The 17,601-nt window shown below is 31.4% G+C and overlaps 1 protein-coding gene across 1 annotated transcript; it reads left to right on the forward strand.

Moving 5' to 3' along the window:
• Positions 1 to 1,404: 1,404 nt before the first annotated feature.
• LOC143048372 (putative inhibitor of apoptosis) lies at positions 1,405 to 17,076 on the forward strand. The gene is made up of 9 exons (XM_076222026.1): positions 1,405 to 2,383; positions 4,699 to 4,865; positions 5,341 to 5,467; positions 7,918 to 8,081; positions 9,503 to 9,554; positions 10,498 to 10,635; positions 14,670 to 14,804; positions 15,612 to 15,653; positions 16,389 to 17,076. The coding sequence occupies exons 1-9, from the start codon at positions 1,414 to 1,416 to the stop codon at positions 16,583 to 16,585; spliced, it is 1,992 nt and encodes a 663-aa protein (XP_076078141.1). The 5' UTR covers positions 1,405 to 1,413; the 3' UTR covers positions 16,586 to 17,076.
• Positions 17,077 to 17,601: the final 525 nt, after the last annotated feature.

A 17,601-nucleotide genomic window follows, 5' to 3' on the forward strand; every position in this document is an offset into this window, starting at 1 on the left:
TAAAAAATGTGGTGGGGTTAAACATGTTAGCGGGATCCCAACCCTTCCCTAACCTGGAACAGTGGTATAACAGTAACATAAGAACGAACTATAAAAATCAGTTGGAAAAGGCTTAACTCATCAGATAGACAAAAAATACAAGTGGCCATGGCCGGGTACTTATACATTCCGACACAAAAAGACACAATGAAAAGGTCTGAGAGTACTCACAGTTTTCTGACAGCTAGTTCAAAGCCACTAACAACTAATAAAAAAATCATGCATCTAAGACTAAACTTTAAACTTTTTTATCACAGTTCAAACTGATAGTGAAGTGAAGGGCTATAGTGATCTTTGTATATCCATCAGTTTTATCATGTTTATAGTTGGGTTTACAACTTATACTTGTTCAGCATTATCATGGTTATACATGTAGTCATGCTGACATGTTGCTTCTGTATACAGGTATAAAGATCTTGTGCTCAGTAATAGTGTAGCCAGTAGTAATTTCATACCTGATCACTGTTGTTTGATAAAAATCTGTTTATTATTTCTTCAGGTTGATCATGCAATTGTTGTTATTCATGTCATGAAAAACCCTCTATTTTTCAGATTGAATAAAAGAACTTATTCCAGTGCAACTCTAGATATACAGACAGTATATTCTTTACTTAGTTAATAAAAGACACATACATTTATCTTGTCTATGCTGCTTGTTGAATGTCAAATGAGTTTAGCAATATCAGTTGTATTTATACCACTCCAACCCGCATTATTTTGTGTGAGAGACAAACATGTTTGTAGATTCGGATACATCAGATGAATATAAATTTAATCTGAAGGAAGGAAGAGATTATTATTATTATAGATCTTCTTTGTTGACCCTGTACCTTTCTGCTGTTGAGGATATTGATATTGATCCAGTTTATAATTGGGAGCTCTGGCAGCATTTACTAGCTCTTGAAGTAAGTGGTGGTTTTCAACAGAAAACTTCAAGGACAGTTAAAAGTGTAGACCTTGACCAAACACTATTGTTATTAGGTCTAAGATTAAATTCAAAGTTGATAGAAGAACTTATTACTATACAAGCTGTAGGAAGGGCTAATTCAAGAACCTTAGCAGAAAATTGCTTTCTTATATTATTAGACAATTTGGCATCGGATAATATTCAAGTGATTCAAAACATTTATAATCCAGAACATAAGCCAAGTACATATAGTGTAGATAAAAAGACAATTGATAAAAGTGAAAAAAGTTGCAAATTTATAAGAACTTGTTGTAAAGGACGGACTTATATACAATAGTCTCTTATTTTTTATTTTTTTTTTTCAAGTTTTCCAGGGCATTATAATTGAAATATAATTGACTGTGAAATATTAGCTACTGTACCGTATATATTTTTAAACAAACTGAAATTAAAAAAACTACATTGATATGGCTGAATGTGGATACAGACCTCTTAACAATATATATGAGAGTGAGTCAGCAAGACAAAACACTTTCATTATACACAATTGGCCAAAAACTGCTCCAATTTGGCCAATTTTATTAGCCAGAGCGGGTTTCTATTATAAAGGAAAAGATTTAGATGTGACATGTTTCAGTTGCGGGTTGAACACAACTGTTAAAGATTGGACTAGAAATGTACATCCTCATCAAATGCATTTCAAACTCAATCCAGATTGTGAATTCATAAGATGTTTAATAAAGCCTGAAGGTGGACCTAAAACATTTAATGACCAAGAAAAGTGGCAAAAAGAATTACAAAAGGAACCTACAAAGGACTCCAATGAAATATGTAGGGAAGATAATTCTATTTCTGTTAAAGATGAAGGAATAAGTATACCAAAAGAAAACTTGGAGTCAAAACCTAATTTATCATACAATGAATTTAGATTAAATGACCAGAATAATCCACCTTCAACAATACAACAATCAGTCTGTAGTGAAGACAGTGGATTTCAGACAAGCAGGACTGATACAACAAATCTACTATCAGTAATACCACAGTCTTCTATAGCTGTGGACTCAGGTCCTGCTGGGACAAATTCAAATTATAGTCTTTTAATAAGTGGAGGTACACCATTTTCATACCAAACTTACCTAGATTCAGGTAATACATATCTATCAGGAGTCCAGGGAGGGAGATCATTTACCTCTGGGAATCAAGGAAATGCATTTCTACATGGAAGCTCTAGTGCATTATCGTCACCATTAGCTGTTGTATCACAATCATCTTTTACAAATGCTGACGTTCAGTCTGCTATTTCATCACCAGAAAGTTACAACTATAAACATCCAGAAATGGAAACAGTATCAGATAGAATAGACACATTTCTGACATGGCCACACAAAGATATACAGGAACCAAGAATCGTAGCAACAGCTGGGTTCTATTATACAAGTGAGTGTCTAAATACTTTTACTAGTTGCTGAAGAATGCAAATATAAATTTGGTTCTCATTAAAAGAAAAAATCTATTTAAACATGTTAAAGTAGCAGTTAATTAACCAGTGTATTTAAACATGGAAACAGACCAATGTTTGCAAGTGATTTTTATGCCCTGGCGTAGCTAAGGAGGCATTAAGTTTTACCCTTGTCCGTCAGTACGTATGTAGGTCTGTCCCAAAGTTGGTATCTGTTCTCCAACTTTCATGACTTTAGTTTGCTTCAACCAAATGTTATTAAACTTGTACAAAATGATTATTACCACAAAAAACAGATCAAGTTCGAATTTTGATGGCTTCACATATACTGTTCTACAGTTATGCTCCTTTACAAGTGGACAAATAGGAATCTAATATTTGTTCTAAAAATATCAATGATGAAATTGTTAAAATTAATTTTTAAAATTAGAGTTATCTTCCTTTGTCTATAATTGTAGTTGAATCAATATAACCAATGCTTTATACAATGCAATGTTCACTGAAAAAATTAAAACAATCTTTACTCTTTGGTTTTTACAAGCACTTTTCTTCTAAGTTCTTCAGTTTTGTCCCTTTATAACTTTATATGAAATGCAAGCAGGGGCATCATCTGTGTCCAATTGACACATTCCCCATTTATTTTTCATAACTGTATTTAGAAACAAGTAATGAGGTCAGAAATTGTCTTACAATTGTCTTATCTTAATAATCTAGATCATCAAAGCTAAAAAATAAAACACCAAGATGAATTGATGCAGAGAATAAAATCTAGAGGAAGCTAAATGTAAAAAAAAGTATATACAAAGTTCTATGTTGTGATGTTATGCTATTGTTTCAGAAAAAAGGGAGAAGGTTTGTATCCATTAAAACGTTTAATCCCGCTGCCGCTGCAAATGTTTGCACCTGTCCTAAGTCAGGAATGTGATGTACAGTAGTTGTCGTTTGTTTATGTAATATATACATGTTTCTCGTGTTTATATAGATTAGACCGTTGGTTTTCCCGTTTGAATGGTTTTACACTAGTAATTTTGGGGCCCTTTATAGCTTGTTGTTCGATGTGAGCCAAGGCTCTGTGTTGAAGGCCGTACTTTAACCTATAATGGTTTACTTTTTAAATTGTTATTTTGATGGAGAGTTGTCTCATTGGCACTCACACCACATCTTCCTATATCTAATTACAGGAAAATGAAAAATGTTAAATTACATGTAAAAAGATTGTCGGGATCATAATCATGATAATTACCTGATTATTCTGTTTTACAATCATGCATTTAACGGGAGGGATTGTACCTGATATTCATATGATGAAGACATAATCTTTCAATCAGTTTAATTGAGGTCTGGAGCTGGCATGTCAGTTAACTGCTAGTAGTCTGTTGTTATTTATGCATTATTGTCATTTTATTTATTTTCTTTTGTTACATCTTTTGACATCAGACTCGGACTTCTCTTGAACTGAATTTTAATGTGCGTATTGTTATTCTTTTACTTTTCTACATTGGCTAGAGGTATAGGGGGAGGGTTGAGATCTCATAAACATGTTTAACCCCGCCGCAATTTTGCGCCTGTCCCAAGTCAGGAGCCTCTGGCCTTTGTTAGTCTTGTATGATTTTAAATTTTAGTTTCTTGTGTATAATTCGGAGTTTAGTATGACGTCCATTATCACTGTACTATTATGCATATTTTAGGGGCCAGCTGAAGGACACCTACGGGTGCGGGAATTCTCGCTACATTGAAGACCCATTGGTTGCCTTCGGCTGTTGTTTGCTCTATGGTCGGGTGGTTGTCGCTTTGACATATTCACCATTTCCTTTCTCAATTTTATTTAACACCAATACACAACATATATGCGGTATGGGCTTTGCTCATTGTTGAAGGCCGTACGGTGACCTATAATTGTTAATATGGTTAATGTTTGTGTCATTTTGGTCTTTTGTGGATAGTTGTCTCATTGGCAATCATACCACATCTTCTTTTTTATATGTACAAAATACTGTTGACATATGATACATGACATACTCACAGGGATAAATTAAAAAAAAATCATTTTTAAAGATAGTCTAATTTAGAATGGCTAGTTGTTATTAAAAAAAATACAATCAAGTTGGAACTGAATAAATCAGTTAAATGCATATGATGTTTAAAAAGTTATAAGCAGATTGATTTTCCATTACTATGTTAACCTTTGATGAATATTTTTCTCATTTCATACATCTATATTTGTTACAAAAAGAGCTTGAAACGATAGTCATTTGTTTCACTTTATAAATTATTTGATTATATTTTATTTCAGTGGATCATGATATTGTTAGATGCTTTTGTTGTGATTTAGGCCTATCTGAGTGGGATGAAAACGACAGTCCTTGGACTGAGCATGCCAGACATAGTCCTAATTGCTGGTACCTGAAAAGGGTCAAAGGTCAAAACTTTATTGATGATATTCAGAAAGATTGGAAAAAGGTAATTTTGATTTACACATGTTAAAGTCATTGTAAACTATTGGTTAACTCCATGACATTTATATGAACCAATTGACATGATTGAGCAAATATATGACATAGAATGTATATTGACAGGAAAATTAATGGTTCAATTTTTATCTAGGAGTTATGCCCTTGGAAATTGCTTGGATCTGAATATACTACTGCATCAGTTTATTAAATCACAATGCAAATTATCTACATCTAAAACAACATAACAGAATTTCATGCAACTTTGTAGTTAACAATGCTATGTCGATGTTCATATTGGCAGTGTAACTTTTTATGACTGAGTTTCTTTAAAAAAAATTAAAGATGAATTAAGTATGCATATTCATGATAACTGCATTATAAAAAAATATGAAATAAAATCATTTGTAAAAAGAATACTGCTGAAACAAAAATGTAGTTCAGATTTTATCCTCTATATAATTTTAGTTTCTTTTTCATTTCAGATTTACAATCCTAAGTTCCCTAATCTTATAGATGAAGGAGACAGAATCAAAACATTCAGCAATTGGCGTAATGTTATTGTTAGGCCTACATCAATAGATATAGCTAAAGCTGGCTTCTTTTATACTGGTAAGGGTTTATATGAAGTCAACCAATATAAAACTAAAGAGATGTGGAATGTTTTCCAATGAGACCACTGCCCATCAGAGATAACAGAGATGTGGAATGTTTTCCAATGAGACTACTGCCCATCAGAAACAAAAGAGATGTGGAATGTTTTCCAATGAGACCACTGCACATCAGAGACAAAACAGATGTGGAATATTTTTCAATCAGACAACTGCACATCAGAAACAAAAGAGATGTGGAATGTTTTCCAATGAGACCACTGCACATCAGAAACAAAAGAGATGTGGAATTTTTTCCAATGAGACAACTGCACATCAGAAACAAAAGAGATGTGGAATATTTTTCAATGAAACCACTACCCATCATAGACAAAAGAGATGTGAAATGTTTTCTTATGAGACCACTGCCCATCAAAGACAAAAGAAATGTGAAATGTTTTCCAATGAGACCACTACCCATCATAGACAAAAGAAATGTGAAATGTTTTCTTATGAGACCACTGCCCATCATAGACAAAAGAAATGTGAAATGTTTTTTAATGAGACCACTGCCCATCAAAAACAAAAGAAATGTGAAATGTTTTAGAATGAGACCACTGCCCATCAAAAACAAAAGAAATGTGAAATGTTTTCGAATGAGACCACTTGCCATCAGAGACAAAAGAGATGTAAACTGTTTTTCAATGAGACCACTTCCCATCATAGACAAAAAATGTGGAATGTTTTCCAGTGAGACCACTGCCCATTAGGCACAAAAGGACATTAATGTATGCATTTTTTGTTTGAACTGAAATTTAAGGATGGTTTAATAGAAAGATTATGTCATAACCTGTCCTTATATACAGTCAGGGGACTTACTTAAACAAGTGATTTTCTAAATCACTGATTCAAGTAACATTATTTCCATAAAGGTTGGACGTTAGAGTTGTCTTTCTTTGATAATCACCTGTTTAAGTAGTACAAATAAATCACTAGAAGACGTGATTTAATTTTAATGTAGCTTTAAATATAGAATACTAATGATCCAGGGTCTAATTATGTTTCTAAACTTATCAGAACCAACATCTGTGTTGTCTAGGATGACCAGGTCATTTCAGGTGATGACCTTGTACTGAATCTAGGATAATGACATAAAAATCACTTGTTTACGTATCAGACCTCAATTTCCTTCCCAAAAATCACTTCTTTAAGTATCATTTTGTTAATAACCCACACTAATTTCAACAACCCCGAACAGTGAAATTTTTATCGCGAACAGTAGAATTTTATTACATAATCTGAAAGATGAAACCTTGAACTTCACAGGAAAAATACTCCCACTGCTGTGAAAAATCTTTTAAGAAAGTATCAGCTCATTATGTAAAGCCATTATTATAGCATTTTTTCAACTAAAATGGAATTTTTATCTAAATGAAAGCATCAAAGGCATGAACCCTGCTACTTAAAAGAGACAAAAAGTTCATATTTTTTTAATTTTACTAATTAAAAGATATTATCTAAACCTATGTGTTTAAATTTTGAAAAAACTACAAAATCCCAATTTGTGATAAAACCTCGAATTTGCTACTCAAATAAGTGATTTAAAAATCACTTATTTCAGTAAGTCCCCTGACTGATATAAACCTTTTGTTTACCTATGGTTTAGTTTATGCTGGTTTAACAAGGAATTGATGGTAAATGTGTAACAAGTACATTTTATAGCAGACGTAATTGATATTATTGCACTTTGGTAAAACATGTTAAATGTCTTCAAATATTTTTGCAGTATTGAAGTATACTAATTTGCTTTTTACCCCAATAAAAAATGGCTGCCAAAAAAAGGGCAAAGGTGATGAAAGTAGCTTAAAAATCAACTATTCATAAGTACACAAATTAAAATTTAATGTGATTGTTTTGGAATGAACTGATATGTTATAAATTCTCAATTGGATGGATTTCAAATTATTTAGGAAACAATGTCCCAACTTTATCATGCAAAATTATACCATAGATGCATTTAGCTATACTTTGTAGATCCCTTTTAATAATATTGAATCTTATATGCTACGGTTTTTAAACATCCTTGGCTTATTTTGTGCGTTTTCAGTTTTCCTGATGAAGGTCAAATAAGTAAAGTTCTTCAGACATATAAAAAATTAATACATGACATCATGTCTTCTAACTATGAAAAGACTAAAAAATAACCTTGCTATAAGCATGATTTACAATGGAAAAGCAATAAAATCTGAAACACATGTATTTTTGTGCTTATCCACAGAGGCGGGGCATGTAGTGTTACCCTTGTCCATTACTTTGTCGGACCATTAGTCCAAAAATTAGTTTAACTCAACCAAATGTTATAAAACTTGCAAATGACTTATACACAACTCAAACACAATACAAATTTAGTTATGGTTGTTGTCACTTTGGCATCCCATTGACACATTCTTCATTTATTTAACTATATTTCAGGGCGTGGTGATGAATGTAGATGCCATTATTGTGATGGAGGACTACAACACTGGGAAAGTGGCGATAATCCATGGGAACAACATGCCTATTATTTTCCATTTTGTAAATTTGTTATTAAAATGAAAGGAAGAGACTTCATCAATCAGATCAGGGAAAGATTTGTAGTAAGTGAATAGAAGTTTGATTTAGCATTGAATAGATATAAGAAAATGTGGTATGACACAACTCTCCGTAAGAGACCAAATGACACAAAAACTAATAGCTGCAGCCGCCTTAAACAATTAGCAAAGCTCATACCACATATATAAAAAGGCATATAAAAGGCACCGAAATGACAAATGTAAAACAATTCAAATGAGAAAACTAACAGCCTAATTTATGTTAATTTACTAAAAAATGAACAAAAAACAAATATGTAACACATAAACAAACGACAACCACTGAATACAGGGGTATAACAGTACAACATAAGAAAGAAATAAAAAAAAAATCTGTTAAATTGTTAGATGTATTTCTCAGAATGGACTTGGTTTTTTATTAAATTTGGTAAAGTAGTATCCAAACTTCATAACTACAGTGCTAACTATTCTGTACACATTTGCACTTTTCTGAAAAACACCAGAGAAAATGTGGTAATTCAGCAAAAATCCGAATTTCAGAAAAGTTGAAAATATGCATTTTTTCACAAAATTTTACAAAAAAATTACAAATTTGGTTGACATGCAATCTTCACTAAAATGAAGCTTAAACCAAGTTCTATCAATGTTACACATGAAAATTAATGAAAAATGCATTATTCTATTCATAATCAGGCTCTGAAATGTGGTGATTTAACTGATTTTTGAAAGATTTTACAACGCTTAACAACCAAAAATTTGTGTGTCCGTTACCATGGCAACCACTCATATTTTCCCACTCAAAATTATTTTTTGAGCATTATTCATTTATTGCTTTTACTAGGCCAATTATAGATAAAATCTGAAACCCCCCATGTATCACATGTATATTGCATACTGCCTGGTTCTTATAAAGAGCTGTACTTAAATAATTATACACGTTGAAAACAATAGTCCTATGATTTTGATTAATTCTGAAATTTCAAATAAAAAATTTAAAGTGAAAGAATCAATTAAAGTATGTGAATTGTTTAGTTTTAAAGTTTTATATAAGCATGTTCATGATGTTGAACGCAATTGTTCTTCAATGCATTTAATAAAAAGCTAATTTATTTTATTTCTATATAATATATATATGTCTGCCTATATATGTGTAGTGACAACTATAAATTTTACCATGTCCATCAGATTTCTTGTGATTAAGAAAATACCAAATGATAGAATATGTATAAAGTGCCTAGCAAATCAACCTAAGTATAATATATATATATAAGCCCAGGTGGTCAAGTGGTCAAGCGTGTCGGATACAGTGCAGGTGATTTGGTGTCGCGATATCTCAGAAGTATGAGTTCAAATCCCTGCAAGTGAAAGCAAATTTACAGATCTAACATTGTTGGGTTTAGATGAATTTTATATATATATATAACATATTTGTAAGTCATTTTTAAATTAATATTATTTCATTTTAGGCAAGTTCACCAAATGTAGACGCATTAATGAGGGAATCGGAAGAAGCAGAAGGTTTGTATTATAATACTTCTTTTTTGATCAAATGTTCATTCTGTATATGTACTTGATGTATATAGATTGATCTACTTACTTGAAAAGGTAGGATGAAAGTTTTGTACAATACCTCTGGATATTTTCAAAAGACTATTTTGGCAGTATATTACTAGATTAAGGAAATACTTGTGTGTCATCTTCTTATTGACCTTCCATACCAACCAATGGAAGCTAGTACAATATAGTCTGTTATATTCCTGGTGGAGTTATTGGAGGAAAACACTTTTCTGTTCATGTTGTCACATGTATGCATTCAAATCTTAAACAATGAGAAACAATGGGAGGTTTAAATATATACAGAATATATTAAACCTTTTATTTACAAACAATATTTCTACAGATATGAGAAGATCAACATGTTTCTGTGTGTGGATGCAACATCACCACACAACTTTCTGGTACATAATTTGGATCTTATTTCCTGATATTGTTGGTAGCAATAAAAATCCAAAAAATATGAACTAAAGGATAATGGTCCTATTTAAAAAAAAATTGTCAATGTCAATTGGAGATAATCAGATTTGGTGGTTGAAAATTGCAATACAAAATCCTAAATTTATGGTGTCAACTCTTTCAACACAGTACTGTTATTCCTAATCTACATGATCTAATGCAAAACTCTAAAAATGTTCAAAATCAAATCAAACAAGGTTGTTGCCAGTGACTTGACAGCCAACTGTGGAATTGACTGCAGATATCATCCAATCAAAATTAACATTACATGCCTTATTGCTTTAGAATAAAATTTAAAGAAATAAATAGTATAGTAGCAGCTCAAATATTTTGGTTCAATAAATATAACTGAAATCCTGTACATCATGTTGATGGTAGTAAAAATTAAATGTGAGTTGAATATTGCTTTGATATACTGTTTTTGAAGAAAAGGTTTGTTTTGTTTTAGCTGCACAAACAAGAGATGACATCAGAGAAAGGAAAATAAAAGACATATTAAACAAACAAGAATTTAAAGATATTGTGAACTTTGGATACAACAAAAAGGTCATTAGAAGAGCTGCAGAAGAAGTCTTTAAAGATAGAGGTAACTTTTCAAATTTTACTTTGTCCGTTGGAATTAAACTTGCAGAATTATTTTAAAACAGATTCTGCTTGTTTCATAGTCTGTTCATCTTATATGTCAATGCATTTCTTTCTAATAGGAATGTAGCTTTAAGTCACATTGACATAACTTAATTTTTCCTCAATAGCATATGAAGTGACTGAAAATTACAAAAATGATTATCTTCAATCTAGAGCCTTGTAAATGAAAATGCAGGAATGATATTTTGAAGTTTGATGTAATAACCTGATTTTATTAAAAAAAAAATATTTGGTCACAATTATCTTTAAGTCCATTTTTAGCTGACCTGGCCTGAAGCTTTTCTCATGACTTGGCGTTCGTCGTTGTCCGTCGTTAACTTTTACAAAAATCTTCTCCTCTGAAACTACTGGGCCAAATTAAACCAAACTTGGCCTCAATATTCATTGGGGTATCTAGTTTAAAAAATGTCTCCAGCGACCTGGCCAACCAACCAAGATAGCGACCATGGCTAAAAATAGAACATAAGGGTAGTTTTTGGCTTATATCTCAAAAACCAAAGCATTTAGAGCAAATCTGACAGTGAGTAAAATTATTTATCAGGTCAAGATCTATCTGCCCTGAAATTTTCAGATGAATCGAAAAACCCATTGTTAAGTTGCTGCCCCTGAATTAGTAATTTTTAGGAAATTTTGCTGTTTTTAGTTATTATCTTGAATATTATCATAGATAGAGATAAACTGTAAACAGCAATAATGTTCAGCATAGTAAGATTTACAAATAAGTCAACACTACCAAAATGGTCAGTTGACCCCTTAAGGAGTTATTGCCCTTTATAGTCAATTTTTAACCATTTTTTGTAAATCTAAGTCATCTTTTACAAAAATCTTCTCCTCTGAAACTACTGGGCCAAATTAAACAAAACTTGGCTACAATTATCATTGGGGTATCTAGTTTAAAAAATGTGTCAGGTGACCCGTCTAACTAACCAAGATGACTAAAAATAGTCCGGAAACGGTCATATATGCCAGTCTTGACCTAAAGTTAAAGTATTTTATCCTAAATGAGTAATTGGGATTTAGAACAAATTTTATTTTTTTACAGAAATAATTTCGGTCATTCAATGTCATTTCGTTGAGATCGAGTTTCTAACATTGTCTAAATCGCCATTTTTGTCGAGCCTTCGACTTTAGTCGAAAAAGCGAGACTAAGCGATTCTACATTCCGTCGGCGTCGTCGTCGGCGGCGTCCACAAATATTCACTCTGTGGTTAAAGTTTTTAAAATTTTAATAACTTTCTTAAACTATACTGGATTTCTACCAAACTTGGACAGAAGCTTGTTTATGATCATAAGATAGTATCCAGAAGTAAATTTTGTAAAAATAAAATTCCATTTTTCCGTATTTTATTTTTAAATGGACTTAGTTTTTTCTGCGGGGAAACATTACATTCACTCTGTGGTTAAAGTTTTTAGAATTTTAATAACTTTCTTAAACTATCCTTGGTTTGTACCAAACTTGGACAGACGCTTGATTATGATCATAAGATAGTATCCAGAAGCAAATTTTATAAAAAAATAAATCCATTTTTTCCGTATTTTACTTTTAAATGGACTTAGTTTTTTCTGGGGGGAAACATTACATTCACTCTGTGGTTAAAGTTTTTAGAATATTAATAACTTTCTTAAACTATCCTTGGTTTGTACCAAACTTGGACAGATGCTTGTTTTATGATCATAAGATAGTATCCAGAGGCAAAATTTATAAAATAATAAATCCATTTATTCCGTATTTTACCTTCAAATGGACTTAGTTTTTCTGCAGGGAAACATTACATTCACTCTGTGGTAAAAGTTTTTAAAATTTGAATATCTTTCTTAAACCATTCTGGGTTTGTACCAAACTTGGACAGAAGCATATAATGATCATAAGTTAGTAAATTTTGTATAGAAGATAACTCCGTTTTTTCTGTATTTTACTTTTAAATTGACTTAGATTTTCTTCCAGGTAACATTACATACAGTCTGCACTTAAAGTTTTCAACACGTTTATTAGATTCATTAACTGTCCTAGATTTTTACCAAGTTGGACAGAACCTTCTTACAATCATAGGATAGTATCAAGAGGAATATTTTTATTGATTTTTTGCCTTATTTTTGTTCAGCCTGCGATTTACAGCAAAAGTAGGCGAGACACTGGGTTCCGCGGAACCCTTACAAATTTTAAACTTATTTTTTGTTTGTTATCCTTTTATCTGTAATAAAACTGCCACTCCAGAAAGTGTTATAATCCTGAGGGCCCTCCTAATAACTATAGTAATGCTTCAGGTAAATATTGGCTAATGATCGCTAATATCTTTACCTGTGTTTTTAATTAAATTTTCTATTGATCACAAGCTCAGAACTAATATTTTAAAGAAATTAAAAGTTCATAACAACTGTCTGCATTATTTGATTACTTTTCTCAGCTTAGACAATTGTCAATTCTGATTTAAAATTAAATTAAAATGCTTGAAATTCTCTTCCGCAAATTGGACACTAAATTGTAAATTCTAAATGATTTCATGCTAAATTAAACAAGTCCAACTATTATAATTAATATTCAAACACTATGAAAGGTAAAACAGTTAAAAAGCTGACGATTTCCTGTGAATTTGATAAACAAAAGTAATCCCGGAAATGAGTCGTTTTACTATTGTAGTAAAATATCTGGTTATAATTTTGTCTTCAAAATCAAAAGAAACGTAAGCGAAGTTTGAGAAATTTATCGTTTTGAGTCATTAAAATCATTTCATTTTTAAACTGTTGCCTTCCTTTTATTGCTCAATATCGATTTTAAGGAAAATGGTAGGGAAATTTCGGAAGTAAATGCGAAGCAACAGGTACGAGTATGACTGTATGAACATACACATAAGTTATCCCAAAATTACCGAAATTAGGTGAAAAAATTTCCGGATCCTTTGGGTAAAATGCAGTTTTTGGCTTATATCTAAAAAAACAAAGCATTTAGAGCAAATCTGACAGGGCTACAATTGTTTATCAGGTCAAGATCTATCTGCCCTAAAATTTTCAGATGAATTGGACAACCCGTTGTTAGGTTGCTGCCCCTGAATTGGAAATTTTAAGGAAATTTTGCCGTTGGTTCTGTAACAGCAATAATGTACATCAAAGTAAGACCTAAAAATAAGTCAACAGAACCAAAATGGTCAATTGACCCCCTAAGGAGTTATTACCCTTTATGGTCATTTTTTATTTTTTTTCAACTGAAACTACTGGGCCAAGTTTATTATAGACAGAGATAATTGTAAGCAGCAAGAATGTTCAGTAAAATAAGAACTTCAAACACATCACCATCACCTAAACACAATTTTGTCATGAATTCATCTGTGTCCTTTGTTTTAATATTCACATAGACCAAGGTGAGCGACACAGCCTCCACAGGCTCTTTAGAGCCTGTAGTTTTCTGTCCCTTTATTGCAAATATTTCCTTAATTTTTAATTTTTTTTTATATTTTATGTCCCATTTATGGGCATTATGTTTTTCTGGTCTGTGCGTCAGTCTGTTCGTTCGTCTGTTTGTCTGTCCCGCGTCAGGTTAAAGTTTTTGCTCGAGGTAGTTTTTGATGAAGTTGAAGTCCAAACAACTTGAAACTTAGTAAACATGTCCCCTATGATATGATCTTTCTAAATTTAATGCCAAATTAGAGATTGTATCCCATTTTCACATTCCACTGAACATAGAAAATGATAGTGTGGATGGGGCATTCGTGTACTTAAGACAAATTCTTGTTACTTCTTTTTTTGATATATGGCAATGTAGTCTTGAGGATGCTTTTATAATTATTTTTACTTATCAGGAAGGAATTACTAGTTTTGATGAAAACTAGATTTTTCATGTTCTGAATTTTTATCAAAGGGCTGAGATAGTCTTATTATTGAATTTACCAGAAATTAAGCCAACAGTCACTGAGTCTTGGTAGCAGCTTTTTGATGAAATTTGCTGAACTTTTTTCTTATGAACAAATCATTGTTTTTCAGCTGATTTTAAATTTACACCACAGCATGTTTTGAATAAAATATTAGATATGCAAGATCATGGTGAGGATCTTCCTACTGACGATGATGAGGAAGAAGAAGAAAATGAAGAAACCAAAAAATCCTTGTTGACTGCAGGTATGTGTGTTGTTTATCTGTACGTTGTTTTTAAAGCTAAACAACTATAAAAAATGTTGTTCTTTTTTTTTTAGAAAATTTACCTCTGGATACTATATATCTTACGATCATAAACAAGCTTCTGTCCAAGTTTGGTAGAACTCAAGGATAGTTAAAGAAAGTTATTTAAATTTCAAAAACTTTAAGCACAGAGTGAATGTTATCATGGTTATGTTTCCTGCAGAAAAAAACTAAGTCCATTATAAGGAAAATATGGAAAAAGTAGGGGTTTTTTTTTGGACAAAAATTACTTTAGGATACTATCTTATGATTGTAAACAAGCTTCTGTCCAAGTTTAATAAAAATCCAGTATAGTGTAAGAAAGTTATTAAAATTTCAAAAACTTTAACCACAGAATGAATATTGGACACCAAAGCCGACACTGACGGAATGTAGGATCGCTATGTCTACAATTTCGACAAAGGTAGACAGCTCGACAAAAATCACTTTCTTGAATTTTTGAAAGTTGTTGATGTCTGAACATTTTAAAAGAATTAAGCCTGATATCAGCCTCTCAGATTCATTCGAAACAAAGTAATGGACAGATTATTTATACATCGGAGGCATGTCTTTTAACAGGTCCGCTTTCAATTTTACTTTAAGTCATCTTTACTGTTCCATGGGTTCAGAGGAGACTAGTTCATTAAATTTCACAGAATACACTATTGCAACTAGTCTATGTAAGCTATTTGATGTGATATTCTTCAAAATCTAAAACATGAAGAGATGATAAAAGACTAAAAGACTAAATTTATATATTTGTTTTAGCTGAGTTCATGGAAGCACTTGAAAAAGAGGAGCCAGTTGGAGGTGAGTCCATAAATTATTTACCTATACTGTTCAATTTTAAAACATAAAACTGTAAATTCACAAATTTTTGCATTTGTTAAACACCAGACACATATTTGAAATTAATTATTTTAGTTTCCTGAAATGTTGGCATGCAAATAATGCTATAAAATTTAGAAACACCGGATTTTTTATTTTTGAAGAACCTTTCCAGTTACAATATTTTGCAATAATAAAAATGTGTTAACATTCCTGAACTTGCAGTAACATGACTATGTTTTGTTACATTAATTCAGATTGAGATAGGGAAGGGAAGGGATCTAAAAAAAACAAAATTTATCCGAATATTCAAAGAACACATTTACATGCCTGTAGCTGGTGAAGAACCTTCTCAGCAATTGTCTTTTATTGTATGTTGAAAAGTTTTGTCTTTTAGGGAATTTGGTGATAGTTGCAGGTCTATTGTAGTCAGTTTAAAATTTATTCACTACTTGTCTTAAATTGTGACAATTTAGTGCCAGACATAATGCTTAGACATATGTCTGAGTTTTAGATGTCTGTTGTGTCATTGGGTTATCATTATTGACATAAATCCTTCATTTTATTCTAGATATATGTCATGTGTGTTAGACTCTTAAAATTGTATAAAGCAAATGCAGTTAATCTTTGTTTTCTTTTGGAATTGATTTGTGGACATATTACTCTTTTGGTAATATAAAACTTCACATTATAGATCTTTTAAAATCTTTTTTTAAGATGCAGAAAAAGTGATAAAGGAAAACAAAAAGTTAAAAGACAGCTTGATGTGTTTGAAATGTGGTAAGGAACAGATATGTATGTTATTTACGCCGTGTGGACATCGGCTTGTTTGTGAAAGTTGTGCAAAATCAATTCATCATTGTTTGAAATGCAATAAGAAGATAAAAAAGAAGTACAAGACATACTTAGCATAAAGGCAGGCCAAGTACAGCTGTAACTATCCTTCCAAGGGATAACTGATACCAACAAAGACCAAGAAAGTATGCCCCACCAAAGGCCGGATCAACAAAAGAAGTAGTAGTGACATGAATAACTACTATCTAGATTGATCCTGTTATCCATATTGTTTACCAGAAATATGTTACTTTTGCAATTTCGCCATTTTGCCATTACGTCATTGAATAACTGAAAAAAGCAGAACATTTTTAACCACTTGTCATGTTTTGTGATTCAAGCTGTAATAAGATAATATTGAGTTAAAAAGATATATGCTGCTAATCAATCATCCATAGAGCAAAAGTTCTGGTAAACAGTAATATGGAGCAATATGACAGAGATCTCACAGTTTTATGTTAAACTGCATCATAAAAGAAGTCATAGATAATATGCATAGAGTTTTGTGTACATTGATTTATAATGCAAAACTTTCATAAGTGATCAGTTTAATTAAGAAATGTTTTTGAGTGGAATAATTCCTTTTATATGTGTTTTTGTGAATTTTTTCATTAGGTTGTTTTTTCATTAAAATAGAGCCTATAACTCCTTTCATTCATGTAACATATATCATTGAGTTTCACAGCTTTCAAATATGATTATATGTAAACAAATTCCACAAACTTTAAAAAAAAATGATTGGTTTATGGTATATAGAAAGATTGTTTACCTTCATCACATTCTCAGTTCTACCTAGATTAGCTTTCTACCATATATTAACATATTTCTAATTTCTATTTAAGTGTCAATATGACAATATTGTTCACTTTATGCCATTTTTATGACTACAGTTATGTGCTTTGAAGTTTTTAAGGCAAAAAAAAATGCAAACCATAAAAATATTTCATTTACAAACGCATAAACATGTTTGGGATCATCGAGTTTCGAGGTAAAATTGTAAGAAAAATAAGGTTTAATACCTTTTGAAATTAGTGGTATCATAGCTGTTCCTATTAAAAGAAATTATACATTTATAGTTGTCATATATTCATTAGCA

The sequence above is a fragment of the Mytilus galloprovincialis genome, chromosome 10, assembly GCF_965363235.1.
Source record: "Mytilus galloprovincialis chromosome 10, xbMytGall1.hap1.1, whole genome shotgun sequence".
Classification (NCBI taxonomy): domain Eukaryota; kingdom Metazoa; phylum Mollusca; class Bivalvia; order Mytilida; family Mytilidae; genus Mytilus; species Mytilus galloprovincialis.

What these genes read in the sequence shown, in the direction of transcription:
- LOC143048372 (XM_076222026.1), top strand. Translation starts at nt 1,414, where the DNA reads ATGGCTGAATGTGGATACAGACCTCTTAACAATATATATGAGAGTGAG. An exon ending in AGCTGGCTTCTTTTATACTG is followed by an intron (nt 5,468 to 7,917) that starts GTAAGGGTTTAT and finishes ACTATATTTCAG; the next exon opens with GGCGTGGTGATGAATGTAGA. An exon ending in AAAATCCTTGTTGACTGCAG is followed by an intron (nt 14,805 to 15,611) that starts GTATGTGTGTTG and finishes TATTTGTTTTAG; the next exon opens with CTGAGTTCATGGAAGCACTT.